Source organism: Echinops telfairi, unplaced genomic scaffold, assembly GCF_000313985.2.
Source record: "Echinops telfairi isolate 266 unplaced genomic scaffold, ASM31398v2 ScPeMD7_7424;HRSCAF=8462, whole genome shotgun sequence".
In the NCBI taxonomy this organism is placed as follows: domain Eukaryota; kingdom Metazoa; phylum Chordata; class Mammalia; order Afrosoricida; family Tenrecidae; genus Echinops; species Echinops telfairi.
This window is the reverse complement of record NW_022111324.1, coordinates 47246712-47274605: the sequence shown is the minus strand read 5'-3', so window position 1 is coordinate 47274605 and position 27894 is coordinate 47246712. Positions and strand designations below refer to the sequence as shown.

Sequence of the window (27894 nt, the reverse complement as noted above, 5' to 3'; positions counted from 1 at the left end):
GGGGGGAGCAGGGAGGGAGGGGAAAAATGAGAAGCTGATCCCAGGGGCTTAGGTGGAGAGCAAATATTTTGAGAATGATGAGGGCAATGAGTGTACAAATGTGCTTTACACAATGGATGGATGTATGAATTGTGATGAGTTGTATGAGCCCCTAATAAAATGATTTTTTAAAAAAGGAACGACAAGAAAACAGTAAACAAAGGTCCTTGCTATAAAAAGAGAAGACAAGCAAAATGATGTGGGTGAAAAAAGAGAAGAACTAGCCACCACCTTCAGCACTGTGCCCGTGATTGTGCCTTCCAGAGTAAACATTCTGTGCAATTAATCATTAGCAAAACAAACAAACAAAACACACATCACATCACACTCCTGAATATAAAACCATTTTCAGATATGGATGGAATAATCCTCTTCCTCCTAATAGGATTCAGAGTAAGTTTCTTTTTCATGTAGCAAGACAAAGACTATATTAAGACATCCAGAGATTATCTGTCACGTACCTAAGGAGGATGATTAAACAGAATTGCTTTGAACACACCTGTCAAAGAGGTGCTAAGACTTTGATACATTCAGTGTCATTCTCACTGGTTACTGAATTCACCAGGAAAGCCTGGATTTTGATGGAAACCGTGCACGATCTTGGGTTGTAGGAAAGTCCCCAGCCTTCACAGCATCCTTCCTCAGTGTTACTAGCAAAGCCCGAGTGTTTTCTCATTATCACACACTCTCTTGATAAAAATGATTATGGGCCTCTCTGGCCGTAAATCCTACCTATAATAAAATGTTGGCTACATTTTCCAGCCACATTAAATTAAACATTAAATTAAATTAGAATCTTAAATGGACTTCAATGATTTAACAGATAATTAGGTGAAACCATAGAAAGGTCTTAACCATGCTGTTGTAGCACATGGAAGAAAGCTTATAATCTTCTTTGAACATCTTTAAGAAAAGATGTTTTGGGATCATTTTAGCACTAATTCTAACTATGGGTAACAGGTCAGAAATAATACCCACTGGAGTTTTCCTTTCTACTCTTAAAATACTATGACTGGTCATATGAGGGTCAGGAGGCGGCAGCAATAATCTGTGGTTCACCTCTTGGGAGAGGGGAGTGACCGGAAAGGGGCATGAGAGAACTTTCTCTGGGGACAGAAGAGTCGTGTCTCTTGATTCGGATGGTGATCAGGGTTATGGATACTGCTGCCAATGGGTCAGTTCGGACACATCGTGATCCTGAGCAGAGCAGCCAGGAGCACTGCCTGAACCTGTGGCACTCGCACAACTGTTCTCCTGCTGACCTCAGTGCTGCAGCCAGGTGTAGGTTCACCTCCCTGAGGGCCGGCCTCTCTCTCACGGACCTTCTGCTCCACCAAGCGGATGGATAGGACTGTCAAATTCTGTAACATGGTACATGTAAGATCTGTACGCTGTATCGACTATAAATTTTATCTTGGCTTTAAAGATTCTATTTCAGGGTCTTTGAAGAATTAACCCTTAAGAGCGAGGCAAGAGAAGGAGGCTGACATGCCCACAATATCAGATAACTGCACAACTCTTCTTGGTATGATTGAATTGTATGACATCTGGATAAAGTGCTAATAAAACTGGTTAAAAAAATCTAATAACCAAAATACATACAATTTTGACATCTTAACAACAAAGAGACAACTCATGCAATCATAAAATAACAAAGAACTTGAAGAGACATTTCACCGAAGAGGGCATTCAAATGGCATCAAACCCATGAAAATGTGCTCAGGGTTATTAGCCATCATTTGCATCAGAGATATGCAAATAAAAACGAGATACCATTTCACTCCCACTGGGACTGCTAAGACAAAAGCAAAATAAACAGAAAATGACAACTGTTGGAGGGACAGGGGAACTTTGAACCCTTTTCCACTGCTGATGTGCATTCAAAATGGTAAGGCCATGGTAGAACACAGTGTGCCAAAATACCAGAAAGGGAGCTACCGTACGGGCCAGCAAGTCCACTCGTAATTACATAGCTCAAAGAAAGCAGAGATTCAGAGACTTGTATATCTGTGTTCATGGCACTATTCACAAAAGCCAGAAGGTATAATTACCTAAATGTTCATGATCAGATGAAAAACAAAATGTGGTACACGCATACAATGAAATACTACGTAGGCAACAGGAGAAATGAAATTCTGATACATGCTATGAAATGGATAGAGCTGGGAGACATTATGCTGAGTTACATAAGCCAATCACAAAATGTCAAATAGTATCTTACCTTACTTTAATAAGGAGACAAGAAAAGGCAAATGCATAGAGACCAAAGTTTATTAGTGATTACTAGGGACAGAAGGGAGGGTGATGAAAATATTCCATTTATATTCCTCCCCTTACTATTATGGTCTTAGTTTTACCTCATTAATCTTGTTAGACCTGTGTATGTTTATTTGTATAATTAAGATTGTTCAATGCATGAAATCCAAGATAGATAAATCCTTGAGAAACAGTAATGGAGTAATGATTCCCTGAGGCTACGGGAGGCGGGGAGGGCTGAAAACAATGATGAGTATATAACCCCACTGGAGGGGAATGAATAACAGAATTAGAGGAGAACTGATACATTGGATGGCATAAGATATGGAAAAACATATATGGATATATAATATAACATGACATAATGCTTCTTGGGGGGTAGGGTGGGGAAGGGAGGGGATAAAGGGAAGCTGATATCAAAGAGTTCAAGAAGAAAGAAAATATTTTGAAACTGATGGTGGCAGCAATTGTACAACTATGCTTGATCTAATTGAATTATGGATTGTTATAATATCTGTAAGAGCTCCAAATAAAATTATTCTTAAAAATTCCATTATGAAGGGTAAGGTTGCTCGGGTGATTATTGGAATTGCGGTCAGTGCGTTGTACGGCTGTAAAAAGTTGAGTTGGCAAAGGCTGTGTGATACCATCACAACAAGGGCAGAAAAGGAACAGCCGCCGAGGCTGCCATGCACAAACCTTGAGAGACGTAGGCTTAGGGTCATGGTTTCATGGGACATCCTAGTTAAGTAGCCTAATAATATGTTTAGTGCTTCTGCTCTACTTCCTACTGTGATGTGGACTGCCTGTGGTTTCTAAAAGCTTGCCAGGAGCCATCCAAAGCACAACAATTAGTCTTCTTCACTTAGAACAACAGAGAAAGAAGGAATGTCAGGGAAGAAGGAGGATATTGAATGTGTGGCTAACTGCCTCCATGAACAGCTGCCTCCTCTTCTATGAAATCAGAACTGGACGGTGTCCAAATAACATTGAACATTTTGATCAAAGATTCCATAGAAGAATCCTGATCAAAAGGGGGGAAATACAGAACAGAATTTCAGATTCACTTAGTCTTCAGACATCCTGGTGTCATGAAAGTTGGATAAACTCCAGAGAGAATTGCCTTTCTTTTAAAAACCAAAAAATAATGTATCTTAACTAGTAAAAAACGTCTACCTTAAGTACTATACTCCTTTAAGAGCTCTCTCTACAGTGTTAAATTGACAACATCAATATTATACAGGATCCTCAGTAGTGGGGGAAGTGCGACTGTGACGAGGGTGAGAAGGACCCACAACTCTAAAAATGTCATCAGCAGCACTGAACTAGACATGTACAAACTGTTGAGCTGCTGTCCACAGTGTTGTGCATATGCTCAACAATGGCAACAAGATTAACGACATCTCAAAAGGAAAAAAAAATCTATCCTGAGAAGAAGCTTTTAATACCTATAGGGTGCAAAAAGGCCATCTTTCCCACCCCTTGCATAATCCCCAATAGAGGTGCATATGTTGTCTCAATTCATTTAGTCAAGATCTAATTCCCTCCCCACTGCAAAATAATAAGAAAACTAGCAACCTTCTATCTTCTTCAAGCGGCTTACATGAACCTGGTGTATCTTCAGGAAGGCTGGGCCCAGAAGGATGGCAGGCCTTAAGGGGTCTGAGTTATTTAAGAGACCATTAAGGCATTGTACCTTAATTTCAAAGTCAACTATAAATGACTTTTAGAATTGTCGGATGTTTTACATTCTCCCCATTTATGCTCCTCTCTATTAGTGTAGCTCCATCAGGGACATAGTATCTCTCTTCAATTTGCTTCCAAGGATTTCAAAGTATTTTATGTGAAGCAATAATGCACCCACATGAGAGAAGACAACAGCAGATCTGGTCTCTGTGTTAGAGACTGACAGCAGACACAGAAAAGTGTAAGAAACTGGCTCAAGAACACAGGTATTGTTAGATCACATAGGGAAGCAGAACCACCACGTAACAGTTGCCACATCTCTTCAGAGGTAGGTCTGTTTCCATCTCCCCCTCAACCCAGCCTGATCATTAACCTGGTCCACTGAAGGCATCTACACAAGGCCTGCTTTTTCTATTAACATTGCATGCATGGGAGCAAGGCTGAACCCTAAAGGGACATGCCTCACCGACTTGTCGCTTACCAGTGCCTCTTTCACCTCTTCAGGGACATCAGTCTCATCCTCCTGTAACGAAAAGAGGAAGAGAAAGAAGAGGATCATAGCCACAGACATCCTTGAAACCAACAAGGTAGGCACTCAGCAATCATGCATCCTGGCATTTCAAACGTGAGCAACAAGGTGCCCTCTGACTACTGCTTTTCATGGACAGGCTGCCTGGGACAGCACTTGTCAAACTTGTCAGTTTGAGAAGAGGTATCTTCAAGGAAGAAAGTCTTGATTTCATCTCTGTTCATACGGATCAGTCTATTTGGTCTTAGAACAATGAAATATTTTAATCTACAGAATTCTTTCTATAGATGACTACTGTGATCTTATTTCCTTGGGGCACTGGATATTTTATCTAACTTTAAAATAAGCCACTGGTAACCAGGGACCTTTGTCAGTAAACTGGCTGCTTGATTTTCTTACTGCAAGTAACAAGAGGACGGTTGGAACAAGACATGGAGAAGGGTGAATAAAAGCACTGGGTGTGCATCGGCAGCAACAATCTGTCTTTGTTTTAATGTCCAAATTAATCTGTGTTATATGGTTTGTTTTCTTCTTCCCCTCCAAAAAGAGTGAAATTGAGCCCAATGAATTTGTGTTGCTTAGAGATGTTAAGTTCTTTGAAATCTTCATAGCTCTTCTAAATATTTAGCTGGAGTTCCTGCTTACATACTAGGGGGACACTACTAAAACTTGACAGATGTATTCACTTATTATATTTACTTATATGGATGTTATAAATTTCCAGAGTTTTCATTCTGTAGTTATTTACCGAGTGTCTGCTCTGTGTGTGCCACTGCGCTGGCACTGGGCATCCAGCAGGACTAGACCAGGTACATCCTAAGTTAGCCTCAGAATTATTTTTTGGAAAATCTGCCAGATTCACCCTGTGGGACACTCTGTCTCTTTCAAATTAAAGCAAGTCCCATTTTTCATTGCTCACATGTTCTAAGAGTCTGGTAGTTGTATACATTTCTTTTAACTGCAATGGAAAGATGGCAGTCATTGGCAATGCAATGTGCCCAGCACAGACCCACCCACTTACATCTGTTGTCCAGAAGTTGATGCCCGTGCCTCTTCGGCGTTCCTTGGGTCTCCTCCTGTCTCGGGTGGACAGCCTATTGGAGGACTGGTTATCTAAATCTGCATCTTCACTCTCTGGCCAGAGATAAAACACAGTATAGATCTTAAGAATATGGGGTACATGTACCAGGGAGGAACCTGCATCTTATGAAGCACCACATACCTTTCTTGTCCATTTCCCTTGCAGTGTCTGTGGTAGTCTCTGAATTCTCAGACTCGGGAACAGAAGACCTACTTGACCGGAACAGGTGAGAACTGGTGTAGAGAGAGGGACTGGGTGCCGAGGGAGATACTGGTGATGTGGGTTTGTCTGGCTTAGTTGTACACCTCAGACGACGATAGCCAGGCTGGGAATAATGAACAGCACGAGACGGGAGAGGTCAAAGACAATCACAGGAGAAGAATGGGTTTTCTATATCACACATTTATTAGTAATCGATGCTCAATAAATAGTTATTTATTGAGTCAACTTGTGTCTAATGTCAACTTGTGAACTGATGCTCTGATAATGCGGTCACACTGGTAGCAGCCATTCCTACGTGGACTACCACAGGGCACCTAGAGAGTGGTCATCTTGTGGGTAAAATCCTTTGACGTTGGGAATGAAACAGGGAGACTGCCCTTTTCAGATGAAGAGGCAAGAGGCAAGGCTTATGTAGGAAAAATAACAGCTCGGGAATAGGAGGACAGCCTCTACCTCAGACCACTCCACCAGGTTCTGAGAATTCTGCTAACCTGCCAGATGCAGTTTGTTGAAACTTGCATGCTTTTGTCCTGAGCATCAAGACAAATCGGGCCTAAGGATAAGACTTAACTTGGCTCATTAAAGATACAGAAATAGAGAATTCTTACTATGAATTATGTTTCCAAGAAAGAGATTAAAAAAAAAAAAAGATAGAAGCAATAGAACACAGTAACAAGCATTGGAGTCAGACAGAGCTTGGTTCTAATTCTAGCTACTGTGTCTCTGAGTTGTAGCTTTCTCAACTGTAATATGGGGATAACAGAGAGTGTTGTAGATTAAATGAGATCATGTATGCTAGTTGCTTAGAATAGTACCTGGCAATAAACCAAACCAAACCAAAACTTCAAAACTGCTGCTCTTATGTAAATTCTGACTCTTGGTGACTACACCTGGTCATAAATAATAAATACAAAACCCAAACCAAAGCCACTGCCAGAAAGTGGATTCCAATTCACAGAGACCCCACACAGAAGACACAGAGCAGAGCCGCCCCTTCGGCTCTCCAACACTGAAAAGCTTGATGGGAGCAGACAGCTTCCTTTTCCTCCCCTGGAGCAGCTGGTAGGTTTGAACGGGGCCTTGAGGTTTGCAGCCCAATGCTCAACCCACAGCACCATAATATCTGACAAACAATAGAATCTTAGTTTACCGAGATTTGCCATTAACAGTTAAATCATTAACCTTTATCCTATAACTGTGGATAAAGACCACAAAATTTCTTACCTAAACTGATATTCTTCTGAGAGTGATAGGTGTAGTTCTGATAACTACACGAGAACAACAGGTGTCAACGGGGCCATCTTAGGTATGCGCACCCTAAATATAACCCTATTGCTTTTACTACCAATTTCACTGAATGTTCATCCACACCGTGACACTTTGCAGCATGGGATTGAAGGGTGTTTTGTAAGTGCTTAGGTTTGTAGGGGCTTGAATGTCTAGTGCAATGTCGAATGGGTAGGAAGGCAAGCTGTGGCACTACATTGCCTAGGTTCCAAAGCTTGCTTTATCAGCTCTGTGCCTATTTTAGACAAATAATATCTTTGTGGATCAATTTCCCCACAGGTAAAATAAAACTATAGAATGTACCTCATATGGGTATTGTGAGGATTATATTAATAGATATGAAATACTTAAAATTCTGCCTGGCATAACATAAGTATTCACTTGTCTTTTATTATACTATCACCCATAGGAGTGGGGGAATTGTCCTGTAAGAACTGACACCCTCTGAATTCTTTTGGTCACACGGGGTTGCTAACTGAAATCAGCATATGTCGTGCTTTCTATGAGTAACTCACTGCCAGCGAGAACACCGGGCTTGAATGATTGGGGGGAGGGAGGGAGACCCCACATTAATCAGCACAGCGACCTTGTGGGTAATAAAGGCTTACCTCCTCATCCAGGCTCCCGCCCCGGGGCTGCCGGCCCTCCCCTGTCTCCTGTGCAGGCGCAGTCGAGGACTCATGCTTCTCGGCACGGACTTCAAGTGCTTCTGTGTCTGCAGGCTTCTCGCCAGGCTGCTCCTGAGCTTGCCGCTCTGCCCTCGACCTGCTGAAAGTTCTCTCTGCCTCTTGAAGGTCTGTTAGGGTGACACCCTGGAAAATATCACAAGGTCAGGGTAGAAAGATGGTCTTCAGTTCCCCACAAACCATGGAATGACTCTCGATGAGTAAGTAGGGAAACTCTCTAAAAAATCTAATAGTATCAAATTCCAAATGATGATCCCAAAATGCATAATGAGGCCAATGCAGCAACACATGCTTAAAATAAGCACCTCCGTTTGCAAAGAATGTAGACCTGAGTCCAAGTATCTTTCAAAGGTGTCATACTTTAGCTTTTTCAATTTGATCTCCCAAAAATAGGTCAGCATTGAGGTCTGCCTCTTATAAGTGTGCTTTGTTCATTCCAAGCAGTTTTCATCTTTATTTGAAAGCTCTCCACTCTCCCAAGATTAAATTCGGATCAATTGAGATTTTTCTGAACAACGAATATTAGAAAAACTTAGTTTTACTAATAGAGAAAGTCAAACTAAGCTAAAAGGTGGGAGGGGGGTGGTGGGGTGAAACCTCAGAGCCACACTAAAACAACAACAAATAAACCAAACCGAACAAATACCTTCCAAACAAAATTTTCTCTAACACTATTTCCCAAGTAGTCTGGGAATCATAGAGCGACATTCCATCAATTCATGTTCCCTCACAGGGATAAAAGAGCAGCAAGCTAGGAGAAAAACCAATGGCAAGAAGACATCTCTGAGAGAAGAAAGAAAAGGGGTTAGGAAGAAAGGGGGTGGGGTGCAAACGTAAGCAGTTAGATGCTGAAGTTCTCAGAGGAAGGAGAAAGTTCCAAAAAGCTGGGAGGTGGTACAGCAGACACCACCACCATACATTGCTTTTATTTCACTATCTAGTCATTCATTTACTCACTCTCTTAATAAAGATTCATGGAGAGTTTCTAAGCACTACAACTACAAAGAGAAAGCAAAATATTTCTGTGATCTTAATCTGGTGACAAAAAGAAGTAGATGACAATAATAAATTATAAGTATTAAGGTAGAAACACAGGAGCATAAAAGAGGCACACCTAACATTGGGCTTTTAAGAGTTACAAAAAGAAGCGTGGGAGAGGCAAGGGGGAAAAGATATTGCAGATAGATCGATTCTGTGCCAAGATCGGAGGACAAAGATACAGGCCATGACTGACTCAGGACACAGTGCTGACTTAGCAAAAGGAGAGGCCACAAAACAACACAAGGAAATCAAGGAGAGGAAGAAGGGGTATGGCTGAATTGATCAAAGCAGCAAAAGCTGGGTGACTGAGAACCCTGTATGCCATCCCCGATAAGGAGCTTGGATTTGTCCTTGATAAATCTTCTTTGGGGGGGTCAAGGATACCTTTGAGAATCTCACTGTGATGGGTAGATTTTATGTCACCTTGTTGCACCGATGTGAAGGAAAGGGTGGAGTCCAACCTATCAATCAGGTCACAGCCTGATGACACCTCCCTGGAGGTGTGGCCTATTTGTGAGCTGTGGTGGAGAACTGAGGCCTCCTCGCGCCCCTCTTTGCCTTCCTGCTTGCTCCAGGGGTGACCCATATGGCCTGCTGTCCCTGGAAGCTGTTGGCACCTTGCCATCTTCTTGTTGACCTTGACCCATGGGACTCTGCACCCACCGGCCTATCATCTCCTCACTTCCTGGTTTGCCTTCCTGCTTCACCAGCAGGCAGTTCCATACATTTGGATGGGGTTCCAGTGAGCACCTGACCCAAGGGCTTGAGTTAGTCGGACTGTGCTAAGCTGCTTCCTTGATACAAAATTCTTTCTTGATATATAAAGTTGTTTCATCATATATGCATGTATGTGTGTGTGTCCTAGTTTCTCTAGAAAACTCAGTCTAATATACTCATGAAAATGAAAATGAATGGTAATCTAACACAATCTTCTCTAAAGTTATATACGCAGTTTAAAATCCCTTCAGCTTCTGATATGACTGTCACTTCCTCTCTAATAAATCTTTCTTTTACAGGCATAAAATCTCCTCCTTCCAGTGCCCCAGTCACTCCAAACTTCAATTCTATGACCCCTTCTAGCAACTTTCCTATCTTTTCTCGAGCAAAGCTCAACTCATTCCAGTGTTGTTTATCTTCTTAGCATTTATTGTTCACTCATTTCTTCAATAAGTACTTTGATAGATTATTTACTGTAATGGTGGAGGGAGAGATACTGAGTACACATATATGGGGATCAAATTCTAAAAGGAGAAACAGACAAGTAATCACCAAACAAAAATAAAATCACAGGTATAATTAATATAAAGGAAGGATCCATGGCATAGTCTGAGAGGAAAGAACACAACATGTGCATGGCCTGTGTACAGCACACAGAAGCACGTCGTGTGTGGGAAAGGAGGGTAACAGGAGGATGAACGGCAGCCAAGGGCAGATGACTGAAGATCTATCTCATAGGTCATGCTGAGGATACAGCATCTATTCTAAGAACAAGGGGAGTCAGGGAACAGCTCTAAGCAGAGAGGATAGAGTGAGCGTTTATGCTGAAAATATCTCTCTGGTTACAGAATGGAGAACAAATGCAATGCTGAGAAGGTGAGGGTGGGATAGGTTATAGTTCATAGAAGCCATTATCAGGCTTTTGGTGCTAAAAAAGATACAAGAAAAACAGATGTAAGATGACTAGTCTTGAATGAACTAAGAGATAATAATGGTAGGTTAGATAAGAGAGGTAGAAGCAGTAAATACATTTTTAAGCAAGTTAAGGAGTGAAACAGTAAAACTAGTGATAGAATCGATAAAGGAGTGAAGTGAGGGGTGCTAAGGAAGAGATCCAAGTGTCAGATTTGTGCATCTGGAAGGAAGATGATTCCTTCTTTAGGTACACTATATGGTGCTGGCGAAAAATACCATGGACTGCCAGAAGGATAAACAAATCTGTCTTGGAAGAAGTACAGCCAGAATGCTCCTTAGAGGCAAAGATGGAGAGGCTTTGTCTCGTACTTTGGGCATGTTTTCAGGAGAGGCCAGTCCCTGTAAAAGGACATCATGCTTGTTAAAGTGGAGGGGTGGCAAAAAAAGAGGATCTTCCCCTTGACAAGATGGATGGACACGGTGGCTACAACGATGGGGTCAATTGAAAGGATAGGGGTGGTGTTTTGTTCTGTTGCACACAGAGGTGGATGTGAGTTGGAACACGGCACCTAACAACAGCAGCAACATATACAGAACACTGGGAGAGCCCGTGGCCTGAGGGAAACCATGAACTGAACACATACACCTTAGATCAGACCAACAGGGATTAGATTGCCTCGCAATACAAAGTGAGCAGAGATGTGAACCAAGGACCTGAAATCCTGAGGACTGCCAACATTTGATGGTTAGAATGAGGAGAATCAGCAAGGGCAACACTGAAGGAGCGATCAGAGACGAGAGGGGAATTCGGGGAAGACAGTATAACAGAAAGGGAACAGTTTTAATAGCTTGCCTTCTAGCCTCATCACTCTACTGACAGTCCTTGGCCAAGTCAACAAGGGCATTTTTGCAGCTATGGATAATGTCCCTTGTCCTTTCCTTGCCTTCTGTAGCAACCAAGACTGTTGAATTTCTCCTTCTCATCATAAGCTGACTTCTCATTCACTCCTTTGTTGCTACTATTCCCTAGCTTTCTTTTCATGTCTCTGGTTGCTCTTTTCCATTCTGCGGCATGGGCTCATTTCTCCTTACATAATTCTAATTCATAGCCTTCTCTTCCATGAATGTGGCCATTACAACCTGAGGCCATGCTCCTGTCATTTCCAGCTTGGATTTTGCTTAACAGGCCTTCTTGTTTCTAGGCTTGACAGCCATACTTCTGTCTACCACTCCTATCAATTCCCTGCATGGTCATTTTTAGAATCATATATAATACAGATTACATCATAACCCTCCTTAAGCTATTTCAATGGCTCCCTTAGGGAATATATCTTTATTTTGAAGTAACATTTTTAGTGCAATATAATCCACAAATTGTAAAACTCACCCCTTTAAAGTATATAACCTAGTGCTTTTTAGTATTGTCACAAGTTGAATTTTTAGTGCTGTATATACTCGTGTATAAGCCGAATTTTTCAGCACATTTTTAATGTAGTTTTTGTGGTAAAAGTAGGTGCCTCGTCTGATATTCGGGTTGGCTTATACTTGAGTATATATGGTATTTTATCACCAGTGTCCACTTCTGCTTTTATCATTTTAAGAAATCAAGTATCCTTTAGCAGTGCCGGCCCTTTCTTCCAGTCTCTGACAACCCAGCCCACTTTCTCTCTGGGGGTTTGCCTGCTCTGGGCATTTCAGACAAGAAATCATACGGTATCTGTGGTTTTTTTTGGTTGGGCTTCTTTCACTAGCACAGGGTTTTCATCCATGTTGTAGCACATAGCAATACTTCATTCCTTTTTATGGCTAAATAATATCCATTGCATAGATATACCACATGTTGTTTATCCATGAAGAGTTCATTGACATTTGGGCTGTTTCCACTTTTGGGCTACTATGAATAATGCTATGTAGAAATTTTTTGTGTTTTTAATTTCTCTTGGGTAGTATATATACATAGAAGAAGCATTGGTGCCTCATATGGCAGCCACATTGAACATTATCCCCTCGGGGATTCTTAAGATGTGGCCCTTTAATCACACGTAGAATTGCTAGTCTTATGCATAGCTGAGTCTGGAGGAATAGGGTGAGAGTGGATAGTCCAGCTATAGATTCATTTGATTCTAAACAGCCTAAGATTTACCATAGGTGACCACTGAGTTGATTCCAACCCATAGTGATCCTATAGGACAGGAAAGAATGCCCTTTGGTTTTCTGAGACTTTAAATCTTTATTAGACAGCCTCATCTTTCTCCCACAGAGCGGTCTGGTGGGTTTGAACCACTGGCCTTGTGGTTAGCAGCTCACTAAGCCACCAGGGGCTCCTTAACATAAGTGAAAGCTCTTTAAATATAGAGGGAGGAATAAGGCACTCCTTTCACTTTGTTTTGTTTTTTATTATACTTCCCAACATAAAGGCAGGAAAATACTTTTTAAAAGTTACACTCACTTGAGTAGACCTTCGGGTCTGCCGAGCCTGTCTGGAGCGTGCTTTCCGTAAAGACTCTGCTTCCTCATCCCGGACAGGAGTCAGATATGACCTGCAGAGAAAGGTAGTAACAGAAATAAGACCCTTGGCTACATGTACTGGGGCAATCGCAAGTGCTCCCTGAAACTGACGTGATTCCCACACTCAAGACATGAAGCTAGCAAAATCCAAATGATAGGGCTCCTGCCAAATAACAGTCAAAAATGACATCCTGCCAGAGAGTATCTGTAAGTGCCATACTTACCATTCATTGAGGATCATGTCACTGGTGAGAATTTTACTTCCTCTTGACCTCCTTGCAATTCTAATGTGTTTTTCTTGCTTTGGTGCTCTGGTTACAACTTCTAAGAAACATTGGCAAGGAGTGGGGATGGTATCTATGCTTAATTCCCACTTTCAGAGAGAAAGCTTTCAGCATTTTACCATTAAGCATCACGTCTGCTATAACATGTCTGTAGCTAACCTCATCAAATTAAAGAAATTCACTTTCATTCCCAGCTGGCTAAGAGGGGTTTTTGGGTTATTTGTTTTTTAATTATTAGTATGTGATGAACTTTAACACATGTTCCCCATCCCTATATTGAGATCGCTATTTTTACTCTTTTTCCCCGATTAAATGATTAATTACATTAACTGATTTTCAAATGATAAAATTGCACTGACTTATTGGGACAAGCCCAAGTTGGTCATGAGGCACCATCTTTATATATTCACTGGTTGGTTTGTTTTTAAGGATAGAATTTCTGCAACCATGTTCATAAAAGGAATTAGCCTATACATTTATTTTACTGTAATATCCTGGCTAATTTTCTTAATTTCAATCACCAGTAGTTTTCAATGTATCTTAATTGTATGCTCAATCAATTTTAGACTATGAAAAGTTATGAAAACCTTTCATTTCTTCATCTCTTGATGCTTGTGGTTGGTACATAAAATTTAAGCAGTCTAGAGAGGGGGAAAATGAGGAGCTGATATCATGGGCTCAAGTAGAAAGAAAATGTTTTGAGAATGATGATGACAACAAATGTACAAATGTGCTTGAGACAATGGATGTATATATGGATTGTGATAAGACTTGTATGAGCCCCCAATAAGATGATTAAAAACAAACAAATAATTTTTAAAAATTTAAGCAGCCTTATTAACTGGTCTTCCTTTAGATGTTAACCTGTCATTGATCACACTGTCCTTCAAGGTAGATCTCAAATTGCTGTTGTTAAATGCAACTCTGTCTTTTTAGTTTGTTGTTCTATGTGTAATTGACCACAGTCCAGCTCAGAAATGTCTAGAAAAGGAGCCTGGGGGTAGAATGGTGACAAAGTCATGAGGTGTCGATGGATCAGGTATCAGGCATCAAAGACCCCAAACAAAAAATCATATCGATGTGAATGAGGGGGAGGACAGAATGAAGACCCAAAGCCAATCTGTAGGCAACTGGACATCCCCTCACAGAAGGGTCAGAAGGAAGAGACAAGCCAGTTAGGGTGCAGTACAGCACCGATGAAACATACAAACTTTCCTCTTTAGTTCTTTAATGCTTCCTCCCACCACTACCATGACCCCTCTTCTACCTTACAAACTCTGCTAGATCAGAGCATGTACACTGGTACAGATACGAGTTCACAACACAGAGACTGCTGAGCCCCCCGTCCGTCTGCCGCCACCCACTCCGGACACAGAACATCCAGTCATGGATAAAAATGAGCTGGTGCAAAAGGCCAAACTGGCCGAGCAGGCTGAACGCTATGATGACATGGCAGCCTGCGTGACGTCTGCAACTGAGCAAGGAGCTGAATTAGCCAATGAGGAGAGGAATCTTCTCTCCGTTGCTTATAAAAATGTTGTAGGAGCCCGTAGGTCATCCTGGAGGGTCGTCTCTAGTATTGAGCAAAAGACGGAAGGTGCTGAGAAAAAACAGCAGATGGCTCAAGAATACAGAGAGAAAATGGAGACCGAGCTAAGGGATATCTGCAATGATGTACTGTCTCTTTTGGAAAAGTCCTTGATCCCCAATGCTTCACAAGCCGAGAGCAAAGTTTTCTACTTGAAAACGAAAGGAGAGTACTACCGTTACTTGGCTCAGGTTGCTGCTGGTGATGACAAGAAAGGGATTGTGGATCAGTCACAACAAGCATACCAAGAAGCTTTTGAAATCAGCAAAAAGGAAATGCAACCAATGTATCCTATCAGATTGAGTCTGGCCTGAACTTCTCTGTGTTCTACTATGAGATTCTGAACTCCCCGGAGAAAGCCTGCTCTCTTGCAAAGACCGCTTTTGATGAAGCTATTGCTGAGCTTGATACATTAAGTGAAGAGTCATACAAAGACAGCACACTGATAATGCAATTACTGAGAGACAACTTGACATTGTGGACATCATCGGATACCCAAGGAGATGAAGCCGAAGCAGGAGAAGGAGGGGAAAATTAACCAACCTTCCAACTTTTGTCTGCTTCAATCTAAAATTTACACAGTAGACCATTTGTCATCCATGCTGTCCCACAAGTAGTTTTTTGTTTACGATTTATGACAGGGTTATGTAACTTCTATTTGAGTTTCTGTATTTCCCATGTGGTTTTTATGGTTAATATTAGGGGAGTAGAGACAGTTAACATTTAGCAAGCTATCTGTTTTCACCTTGAGATGGCTAATATGGGGATGTGGAATTTTATACAAGTTAGAAGCGTTTGGCATAGTACTTTTGGTACATTGTGGCTTCATGAGGGCCAGTGTTAAAACTGCTTCCTTTTCTCAGCAAAGAAAACTGCCTACATATTGGTTTGGCCTGGCGGGGGATAAAGGGAGAATTGGTTCCAGTCACAGGTGTAGCTATTGTAGGTACTTTAAAGATCGGAGCATGTAACAAGGCTGTGGTTGAAATAGATGTCCCACGGATAGTACATGTTGAGCCATGTGCATCTATGGAATACACACACAATCTGCACACCTTCGCCTGCAGCTGCAGAGGTGCTCCTTTACACACAGTTGTGACCCAATTTACTCTGGAGAAGGGCAGACACGGTTCACATTCCATTATTTGTAAAGTTACCTGCTGTTTGCTTTCATTATTTTTGCTACACTCATTTGTATTTAAATGTTTTAGGCAACCTAAGAACAAATGTACAAGTAAAGATGCGGTAAAAATGAATTGCTTGGTATCCATTACTTTATGTATATCAAGCGCAGCAGTAAAAAAAAAACATGTATTTAACTTTTTTTAGGTTTTTACTTTTGTGATTTTTTTTTCTTTTTTTTTTGATACTTGCCTAACATGCATGTGCTGTAAAAATAGTTAACAGGAAAATAATTTGAGATGATGGCTAGCTTTGTTTAATGTCTTACAAAATTTTCATGAACCATCCAAGCATAATTGTTAAGAACATGTATTAAGTTGATGTAAGTGGAATAAAAGTTTTATTAATGGAATTTTCAAAAAAAAAGAGTTAACAACACAGGGGATCCAGGACAGATAAGCCCCTCAGGTCCAATAATGAGTGCAGCGATACCAGGAGGGGAAGGGTAAGGTGGTGGGAGAAGGGAGGAAGTGATCACAATGATTGCCATATAACCCCTCCCAGAGGGATGGACAACAGAAAAGTGAGTGAAGGGAGACAGCAGTTGGTATAAGACATGAAAAAATAATCATTTATAAGGGGAAAAAATGAGCTGATACCAAAGGCTCAAGTAGAAAGAAAATGTTTTGAAAACGATGAGGGCAACAAACGTACAAATATGCTTGACACAATGGATGGATGGATGGCTTGTGATAAGAGTTGTACGATTCCCCCAATAAAATGATTTTTAAAAAGAAAAGAAAAGAATGAAGGCAACTTATGTACAAATGCGATTCACACAATGGATAGATGTATGGCTTGTGATAAGACCTGTATGAGCACACAATAAAATTATTTTTTAAATGTCTAGGATATCAGTTTTTAAGCATTACATTTCATTTTTGGTGACTTCCAATTTTCTTCACATTATACTAGCATATTCCATAATCAATTACTAATGGATTTTGAGCCTTGCCAATCAGCAAATGAAGGTCCCAAAGGCTTTACTTCACCTGCACCATTAACGTCACCTCTATTTTGAGAGGGCAGCTCTTCCCCAGCAGTATTCTGAATTCAGCACAACCTGGGAGGCTAATGTTTGGTGGAGTCAACAAAAGTGAGGGAAACTCTCAACATGAATTGACACAACGGCCACAATCATGGGCTCAAAGGGGCCTAAGAAGATGAAGCTAGAGTAAGACTAGGCAGTGTTCCACTCTGCCATACATTAGGTTACCATGAGCTGGAGCTGGCGCAACAGCAACTCGTAGCAACAAGGTTTTGATGCCTCAAAAGTGCTCGAAGGAGGGAAAGGGAGCTGATAGCAATGATGACTGTATAACCCTACGTGAAGGCAACGAAGACGGAACTGCAGGTGAACAGATACATTGGATGGTATAAGATACAGTAAATGATAATAATGGTAATAATACTATAGAACATATTAAAAATAATAAAGGTTCCTGGGAGGTAGGATGGAGGAGAGAGGGAATAAACGGAAACTGATATCAAAGAACTAAGAAAGACAACGTTTTGAAACTGATGGTGGTAGCAACTGTACAATTATGCTTGGTCTAACTAAATTAAGGATTCTTATACAATATCTGTAAGAGCTCCCAATAAAATGATTTTTTTAAAAGTGTTCTCACCATGTATATTTTATGGAGGAATATGTACAAGTTCAAATGATTGGAAGAATTCAACAATGAATTGATCTGAGTTTAGAGTGCTTTTTGTGGGAACATTTTAAAGAATGGATTCAATTTCTTAAACTGACTTCAGACTTAGGCCTGTTTAGATATTCTATTTTGATAACACTTGTTTTTCAAGAAAATTTCCCATTTCGTTTACCCTCTCACATTTAGTGGCATAAAATTGCACATACTTTTGTGTCATTTTTATATCTATACCCTTTAACATTCTTATAAATTGGGTACGCCTAGCAGCTTTTGTTTATGTGGTGACAGATCTATCAATATTTATCTTATTAGAAAAATTTTAAATGTGTATGCAAGTCATTAAAAATAATAATTGTACAGATAGGCACTGGAAACACAGGGAATCCAGGGCGGATGATCCCTTTGGGACCAGTGGTGTGAATGGCAATACTGGGAGTGTAGAGGGAGCATGGGTTGGAAAGGGGGAACAGATTACAAGGATCTACATGTGACCTCCTCCCTGGGGGTCGGACAACAGAAAAGTGGGTGAAGGGTTATGTCAGATAGTGCAAGATATGATAAAATAATAATTTATAAATTATCAAGGGCTCATGAGGGAGGGGGCAGTGGGGAGGGAGGGAAAAAAAATGAGGACCTGATGCCAGGGGCTTAAGTGGAGAGCAAATGTTTTGAGAATGATGAGGGCAATGAATGTACAAATGTGCTTTACACAACTGATGTATGTATGGATTGTGATAAGAGTTGTATGAGCCCCTAATAAAACGATTAAAAAAAATTTAAATACAAAAAAATAATAATAATAAGAGACAGCAGGTAGACTAAGGGTTCCTGGGGGTTACCGTAGGGGCGGTGGTGGTGGTAACGGAGCTGATCTCAAGGAGCTCAAGAAGGAAGAGAAAGTGTTGAAACACTGTGGTAGCAATTATACAATACGCGTCAGTGAAAGAACTATGGATGATATAACAACAACCCATCACAAGTTAATATAAATAACTTCTTTATGAAAAATGCATAAGTAGAGAAGATTGCTAAGAAGAATTGCCTTGCTTCACGTTTTTTGCAAATTTCTTTATTTGGGGCTTACTAGAAGATAGCTGGATTCTCACAGCTGCTTCTACATTAGATCTGCTGCTATATGTTGTTTTGGTTGAAATATATAAAAATTATTCAGCCTCACACATACATGTAGTTAGAAAAGAGAGGAATATTAGAAAAGCCTTTTCAGATAATTATGGCTATATTCTTCTTTCATATACACTAAAATGCAACAAGTACAGTGTCATGTGTTATCTGCAACAATTATCAATAGGCTTTTTGTACTTTTTTACATGAAAATCCATTGGTCTACCCTTGTGTACTTTGAACGGATCTTCTTAAGTATGTCCACTGTGCACTGGTTATTTGGAAGATAAATATTGATGCACTGAGTTTTTCAGATCTTCCAAGTGCCCACATATTTCATTATACAATTACTTAAAGTCACAATCTATGATATTATCATCAATCTTAGAACATACTTTACACAGTGGGAAGCTATCAATGATTTCAATCACAGTAGACAAATATATTTTCAAAAATTCTCTTTCTCACTTGTACATTTACATTTTCTAAGTGGCAAGACACTTTACCAGCTGTTTTGTTCATTTTCATGGCTTACTTAGTTCATGTTCAAGAAGAGCCTACCAAGTATTCAATCTAAATCACCTACAGTTTAACCACCAGCTATATATCAAATAATTCGTTTCTTAAAAAAGCAGTTAGCTAGTTCTTCCCGTCTTTCTGTTTTCTATCAATATAATTAGGCTTATATCAAAGCATAACTTATTATGCTTTCCCCCATGTTCCACTTATTTATTATGCTTTCCCCCATCATTTTCCATCTTTTGTTTTTCTGGGCTTCATTTTGGACACTCTCTACTGTTCAGTCCGTTAGGTCACTCACTTTTGGTCTACTGTAGCTCCCCCATTGAGTTTCTTAATTTCTGATATTTTCTCTTTCATTTTTGGAATTTGAAATTTGATCATTAAAAAAAAAAGATTACAGATTAATTAAAAAAAAAAGATTACAGTTCTTGGGCTAAATTCATCTTGTCATCTATTTTCTTGAATACATTCATATGAACTAGTTTACAGTTCATGTCTGATATCATATGTGTGTTTTTATTGCTGGTTTAGTTTTCTGAATTTTGGTACATTCATAGTTTACTTCATGTTTTCGGTAAGCCAAGTATTATTTGAGCCAATGCGACACATTTGAAAAACTCACTGTGTTTTTTTTGGGCAAAGCAAACCTGGTCCTACCCCACCGTTTCTAGACGGAACGATCAGTGGCATTGCTGACATTCCTCATATTGTGTCACCTTTCTCATAACTTCTGTTGTTTCCATGCCAGAAGGTTTAAAATAAAAAGCTGTAGAGAAACCTGAGGCTCTCACTGAGGTTGCCACCCCAGCCCCCTGTCCCGAGAGGCTATTCTTTACCGTCTGGCAATTAGGTAAGGGAAGAGGATCTCCAACTTTCTCTTGCATCAGAATCACGCTGTGAAACACCGATGGCTACCTTCCACCTGCAGAGTCAGCCGGTTTGAGTCTGAGGATTTGTATACCTAATTAGTGTGCTGGTAAGGCTACAACGGCAAGCGACTTTAATCCATTTGGGACTCGGTGGATTGGAAGCTGGACTTCAACCTTTGCAAGTGCTGTTCTAAATAGAACAGCACCCCACCTTTGGAGCGTTGTCCTCCTGAGTTCCCAGTGGAAAGCCTGGGGTTTCTACTGGGGTCCCTCTTCATCAGCAGCTTCTGGACTCCCATTTTAGTTCACCCTGCCACAGAAGACCATGGAAAGCTTTGCCCAGTTTCTTAGTCTTATACCGACTGCTCTACTCCAACAATAAATACCTCAAAGGGAAAAACAGAGTCATTGGCTGGGTACACCTCCTTTACGATTCTCTTTCCTGCTGGAGCTTAGCGCAAGTCCTCGCGTCCTTGATAACTTTCCAATGACTTTGTATATTTTCTCTTACTTTTATTCAGTTTTTTTAGATATTCTCAGTGGACGAGTTTGCCTAACACAAGATAAGCCATAGCATGAAGAAGCTGCCAACCAGACTACTTTAATAGTCCTAGTTTTCTCTCTCAGCGTTAAGTGGAATTCTGAGATATGGATCAATCTATTATGCATTTGATAGGTTTGAGTCATTCCTTAATATGTTCATCTCCATGGATGAACTAATTAAATACCTTTTAATAAAATTAAGTCCCCAAACTTGCAAAGCTGCACACCAGACCTTAGAATTGGTGGCCACTCCTAAGATTAACCTCTCATGAACTCCTGTGTGGGTTATCAACCAACCTACTCACGTATCATTCCTACCTGTAAAATATATACTATGTCACTATACTTAACTCTTGACTGACTATTACAGCCACAGTTCCGTCCAGTCAATTCCACCCACAGCAGAACCTGCTTGACAGACAGAACTGCTCCATAGGGTGTCCTAGGCTGGAATCTTTATGGGAGCAGACTGCTTGGTCTCTTCCCCGCAGAACGGCTGGGAGTTTCAATCTGTCAGCCTTTTGCTTAGCAACTGAGTGCTTAGCCCTTGTGCCATCAGGGCTCCAAAGCATACAGACCACAGTCCAAAACCCAAACCCGATCAAATTGGTTCCAACTCATGGCCCCTTGATATAGTTTTTGAGACTGTCAATCTTTACCAGAGCAGGTAACTTCATCTTTCTCCCAAGTAACAGCTGGTGGGTTTGAACTGCTGACCTTGGGGTTAGCAGTCCAATGCTTAGCTGACAGCAACACCAGGGCTCCTTATAGTATTTATGATTTGTGTATACAAAAAATAATAGTAAGGCCTTACATATTTTTATAAACTATCAATATGATATTTTTACTATTTAAGCTATTAGAAAAAAATTCCAAAAGTGCAATACACAGAAAACTCCGGTACTTGAATTTGAAAATGTCTTGAACAAAAGGAAGTGCTTTTAAGTCCTCTTCTTTATCAAGATGGGAATTCTAAGTTTCTTGGAAGTGCTGTGCTAATTTATGATTGCCTTGTGGACATACTGTTTATAAGTAGATCCTAGGTTCTTGTATTTCCTAAAATACAGACCCAATAGGTAAGTATAATATATATAGTACATTATAGACTACAATTCTTGGGTCAAATCTGACTGCCACAATTTTGTAAATAGAGTTTTATCAGAGCATAGTAACACCCATTCATTTATGTACTGCCTATGGCTATTTTAAGAAGAGTCTTGGTGGTGCAGTGGTTATGAGATAGACTGCTAACCACAAGGTCAGCAGTTCTAGACCACCAGCTGCTGTATGGGAGAAATAAGAGGTTTACTATTTCTGTAAAGAGTTACATTCTTGGAAACCCACAGGGGCAGTTCTACCGTGTCCTACATGATCGCTGTGAGTTGGAATTGACTTGATGGTCAGGAGATTTTTTTTTAATGGCTATTTTCACAAAGTTAAATAGTTGTAATAAGGATTATAGCCTACAAAGCCTGAAATATTTGAGGTAGAAAGGAGGAACCGATTATAAGGATCTACATATAACCTCCCCCTCCCTGGGGGATGGACAACAAAAAGTGGGGGAAGGGAGATGTCGGACAGTGTAAGATATGACAAAATAATAATTATTTACAAATTATCAAGAGTTCATGGGGGAGGGGGAAGCGGGAAGGGAGGGGAAAAATGAAGAGCTGATACCACGGGCTCAAGTAGAAAGCAAATGTTTTGAGAATGATGAGGGCAACAAATGTACAAATGTGCTTGACACACAATGGATGTAGGTATGGATTGTGTTAAGTGTTGTACGAGCCCCCAATAAAATGATTTAAAAGAAAAAAGTCAAGCACCAAACTAGGTCAAAGCTATGCTCCATACCTGTGGGTCTTCCTGAGAAGCTTTGGCAGCCACTCCATGAATCTATATATGACATGCTTTTCATTTATTACCATAAAAAGAGGTAGGACTGGGCACAGAAAACAGAAATAATACCTTTTATTTTTCATCTTCTCCTCGTCTTCTGCATCCAGATAAAACTAGGCTAACATCAATCATTTGGTGGCATGAAAATAGATTTCAATGCCAAAGTCCTGTGAATATCTTTCCTATCTACTCTTTCTCTAGAGGGCAGAAAGCACCTTAAAATGTGTATGTGCTATGACTGACTTTGAGGTTAGTGGGCTTTCAAATAACGGGTTATAGAAAACTAGGCATGACTGCACAGACCCAATGTACTTTTGGCCCTGAAGTTCATTACAGACGGGCCATTATTGTCTTAGCTGTGCAAAGTGCCTGGTAAACCACTCATGAAAATTAAGGCAGTCACGATAAATAATAACAGAGGCCGTAAAATCTTCTGATGTGACAGTGTGCTGTAAGTAGTGCTCTGGCACAGAAACTAGATGGCCTCACTGCTGCTCAAGGCGCTGGACGATCTTGGATAAAGCATTTAAGACTCTAAACCTAAATTTCTCATAAGGTGGAGATATTAACAGCTATAATAGATATTAAGAGATATTAACTGGGTTGTTGTGAAGATTAGATGAAAACCCACGTAAAGCACTAGCATAGTTCCTGGTAAGGACTCAACAGAGCCCAGCTGCTGTTACCACCACCACTACCATTGCCAGCACCGTCCCTATTATATTTTCATTGCCACATTAAAAGCTTATCAGTAGTCACTTGGAAAAGAAAGAAAGGCTAGTTGTGCTATAATATCCCTCCTGTTTAGTCTAATAAATACTTCCTCTTCATTATTCTTCCTGGAAGTGGACAAGTCATTTGAAAGAAGACTTAATTCCCTTGAAAATGTTCTCCTTGAAGGTTCAAACAGGTATCTAAGTAAAATAAAACTACTCTCAGTGGAAAAAGAATGAAAGAGAAAGAACCATGATTTCCAAAGAGAAAATAAAACTGCTTTCCAAAATAGCTTTAAGGAGGCCTATGCCTCACATCTGTCTTAAAGAGAGATGGATTCTTTAGTGTGTTACTTTCAAACAGGGAAGGAACCAAGTGAGATATATATCCTATATATAGCAGGATGCTGTGGTTGTTAGTTATTGAAAATCTAATAATACTATAATAAAGCTTATCATTTCTCAGACTTGGGTATTAAGATACAAAAGCAAAAATAATTCAGAGAGGCTAAAAAGATCTTGGAAATCAATCTGGAAGGAGGTATGTCTAGTGATAAGGGAGGAAGTAATCTTAACAGAAGGAGTCCTGGTGGCTCTGTGGGTTAAGCATCCAGATACTAACCACAAGGTTGGTGGTTCAAACCCACCAGCTCCTCAGAAAAAAGAAGAGGCAGCCTGCTCCTATAAAGACTTAGTATCTCAAAAACCTACTGGGGGCAGTTCTACTCTGTCCTACATAAGGTCACTGTGAATTAGAATTGACTCAATTGTGGTGAGTTTGAATCTTAATGGAATAACAGGTCCTCGTAACCTCAAGAAATTACCTGATTTAATTCCATGACTTTAAGTAGAGATGATAAAATGATTCCTATTTTGCAGATGAGTCAATCAAGGAAAAGTTAAAATATTTACCCAAGGTCACAAAGTCATTCAGTGACAGACCTAGAGAGGCTGCAACTATCATTTCCTGCTTCCAGTATAACTTTCCCTATTTCACCTCACAGTAAAAACTTTCTCCCGCCTAGCAACAATGTACTCCAACAATGTTGTAGCAAGATGTGTGGACATATGGAGCAAGCAGTAACAGAAATGAGTGGATCATAATATCCTACATTAGAATTCTCCTAGCACCCCATGACAGCTTCTGAGTTTGCCATGACCCACTCTCCGTCTGGACCAAGGGTAATTTTTACATTTCCAAAGGTGTCAACGTGTTATAGGGTGTCAGGTCACCTGAGGGACTCAGCACCCCTTTAGCGGATGCAGGGGACTCTACAGCTGCCAGGGCCTCACCAGGAAAGTTTCAGTTCACATTTTCATTGCAATTTCTAACTGGGAATGGCAGGCCGACCCTCTGGGTCCAGTAAAACAACAAGGTACCTGAATTCTAGCTTCAGCTCTGACCCAAACTCTCTGTTTGACCTTAAGATATTCACTTAATCTTTTAGGACTTCAATTTTTTAATTCATAAAATAAGGAGAAGTCTATTGTTCTGTAAAATCCCATCTAGCATTAAATCATAGTAAGTCCACTTATATACTTATTCTGGACAAAAGGCCTTTTAAATCTTCTCACCAAAAAATGCCTGTTCAATGGTTCTAGTGACATACTAAATTTATTATCCTCCATAGGTTACTCTCTCTCAAGCTGTACTGTCGCAATAAACTTTGTACCATCAAGGACATATTGTACATCTGTGCTTTTCAGTAATGTAGCCACTTGCCCAGATGGCTAACAAGCATTTAAAATGTGGCAACTGTGACTGAGAAGCCCATGCCTTTGCTTTGTTGATTTCAACTAATTTAAATCGTCATGAGTGATTCTACTGGCCAGCATCCCAGAGAGTACCGCTTTAAAGTTCTGAGAATCCAATTAAGAGACACTGTCAAGCCCTCTCCTTACACCTAAATGCCAGATTCAGCTTATACTATAAGCCTTAGAGAATTTTGTAGGAAAACAGTTAGTTAACCAGCTAAGATGAAAGGCAACTGGTTTTCTTTTCTTTCAAAGACAGAGTTCTCATTTTCCTTCTCTGCTTCCCAGAGGCATTTTGATAGTCACTTTACATTTCCTAGATGGTCCTTTATAGTTATAGGAGGTCGTGCTGAGGCTCCTACCATAAGGTATACGGTATTTATAGATGTAGCAAAGGAACAAGCTCACAGATGCTGCACACTTCCAGGGCTCCTTCTTCTCTGAATTGTAGCACTTACACTCTGCTGGCCCCTATGCATAGACCCATACCACCCTGCTCTCCCTCGCCCCTCTAACAAAGAGAGCTCCAAGAAAAGAGACCGTTACCTCCTTGCACAGGCCTGCATAGCAGAATGAAGGTCAAGAGATGCGTTGAGACGAATAGCAAGGAAAGTATGTGGCTGCGGGGAAAGACTGCAGTCTCAGCACCAGTCTCCCTTGGAAACTAGAAAGGCTTGCACTGCCACTGCTATCCAGCAAGCCAGAGGCAACGCTTGTAATTTGCTAAGAAGCTGCCTACTAAAAAGGAGGAGGAGGAGGAAGGGGAGGAGAAACAGGGAGGAAGGCAAAGTCCTGGGGCTCTGCAGAGTCAATGCTGCTAATAGTTCCCAAAATACCACTCCATTAGATGCATATTTTAGACACTGTACTGAACCAATCAATACTACTCGTTTGTTAGACGGAAGAGGGAAAAGAATGTTCCCATGGGCGTCGCAGCATTCTCATTCTAGATAGTGTTTCATCTGCCCTTGGGTTGTCACAGTTGCTGTATCCCTTCAAGAGGGCTGTAAATACTGCCTCAGGGAGGCTCTGGACAAGCTGGCTGGTAAATGACAACAGTGGTGAAGTGGCCACACATAACCAATAGAAATGGAGAACAAACTTCAGATCTGGTATAAATGGGTTAAACCTGGATTGCGCAGGACTGGAAACACTGTTGAATGTGATAAGCTAACTAGACAGGATGAAGATTACATCCCAGGGTATGATCTGATTTCATAGTTTAGAGATGACTGAATTCAAATGATGCATCATGTGTCATTCTGGTCTCTCTAGCTCAACAGTGATCAGAGCTGAGGTTTAAGCAAAGAACCAAAGCTAAACTCTACTAATCATTAAAAAACAAAACAAAAACAAAAAAAAACAAAACACATTTAAAACAACAAAGAAAATTTCTCTCAGCCAAATGAAGCATTTTCTAAGTCCTTTGTCAACAGGGGGCAATTTTGCGCCCCAGAGGTCAAAACAAAGAGCTCTCTGGCCTCAAATGTCAAGAGTGCCAAGGAAGCCATAGATCTGGAGTAAGTTGATAATTTTTTTTGCAAAGTCCCAGATAGAGTGCCCAAAGAGCCCAGACGATGTGGGCAAGGCTGTGTGCCCTGCCTGTCATGCTACAAAGGGAGAAGTGAGTAGCTACAACAGAGACCATTTGGCCTGCAAAACCTAAAATACTATCTGCCCTTTGCAGAAAGTCTGCAGAACCCTGCTCTAGATTCTAAGTTATGTAGCACCAGACGACAGCTCAGAGACTCCTCTGGCTTTACAGACAATGTGATTCTGGTGCTTCTGTGACCTACCTTAGATAAGTACTATAGCATCTTGGATCTGTGTACTTCTGAACATTTGTTACATTAAAAATGTAACTACCATTTTTACTGCCATCCTCAACTACCAAAGCCACTTTTATAAATGACAGCATAAAGACATAGGTAGGCCAATCTACAGTTAGCTCACTGGTCAGAGTGGGTGTAACTAAAAGCCAAGAACGGGAGATTCAAGCATCCAAAAGGCCAGTGTGTGTCACTTTCTTTCATACCCGAGGCTATACCAACCAACTGGACCTTGACAAGTGTCTCATAAACATTTATGACTGACCACAAAGTAGACCAAGGAGCCATGCTCATGCACTCACTGGGTAGTTCAAATCCACCAACTGCTCCGAGGGAAAAAGAAGGAACTTTTTGCTCCTGTAAATATTTACAGCCTTGGACAACCACAGGGGAAGTTCTACTCTGTCTCATAGGGTCATGGTGTATTGGAAATGACTCACTGGAAGTGAGTTTAATTTTGGTTAAAGAATAGGTAAGAGCCAAAAGCTGATGGTGCCCGACTAACAAAAGATATAGCATCTGGGGTCTTAAAGGCTTGAAGATAAAACAAGCAGCCATCTAGCTGAGAAACAACAAAGCCCACGTGAAAGAAGCACACCAGACTGTGTGATCATGAGGTGTTGATGGGATCAGGCATCAAAGACCCAGAGCAAAAAATCATAATGTGAATGGGGGTGGGGGGAGAGTGTGGAGTGGAGGCCCAGAGCCAATCTGTAAGCAATTGGACATCCCCTTGCAGAAGGGCCGTGGGGAGAAGACGGGCCAGTCAGGGTGCAGTATAGCACTGATGAAACATACATCTTTCCTGTAGTTCTTTAATGCTTCTACCCCGTACTATCATGACCCTAATTCTACCTTACAAATCTGGCTAGACCAGAGCATGGACACGGGTACAGATAAGAGCTGGAAACAGGGATTACTGGACAGATAAATGCCTTGGGACCAATATTGGGAGTAGCCATA

General features: G+C 40.7%; 1 protein-coding gene and 1 pseudogene across 3 annotated transcripts in view; one reads left to right on the top strand and one right to left on the bottom strand.

Moving 5' to 3' along the window:
• PPP1R12B (protein phosphatase 1 regulatory subunit 12B) overlaps positions 1-27894 on the bottom strand; it is a 274039-nt gene that overhangs the window by 87916 nt on the left and 158229 nt on the right. For all 3 annotated transcript variants that reach the window (XM_045298253.1, XM_030887784.2, XM_004699808.2), the window contains exons 14-18: positions 12909-12999; positions 7709-7912; positions 5733-5916; positions 5532-5644; positions 4463-4504 (exon numbers count right to left, since the gene is read on the bottom strand). In XM_045298253.1, the coding sequence (XP_045154188.1) occupies positions 4463-4504; positions 5532-5644; positions 5733-5916; positions 7709-7912; positions 12909-12999 (634 nt within the window). The remainder of the gene's footprint in view (positions 1-4462; positions 4505-5531; positions 5645-5732; positions 5917-7708; positions 7913-12908; positions 13000-27894) is intronic.
• On the top strand, positions 14582-15377 carry LOC101663478 (annotated as a pseudogene).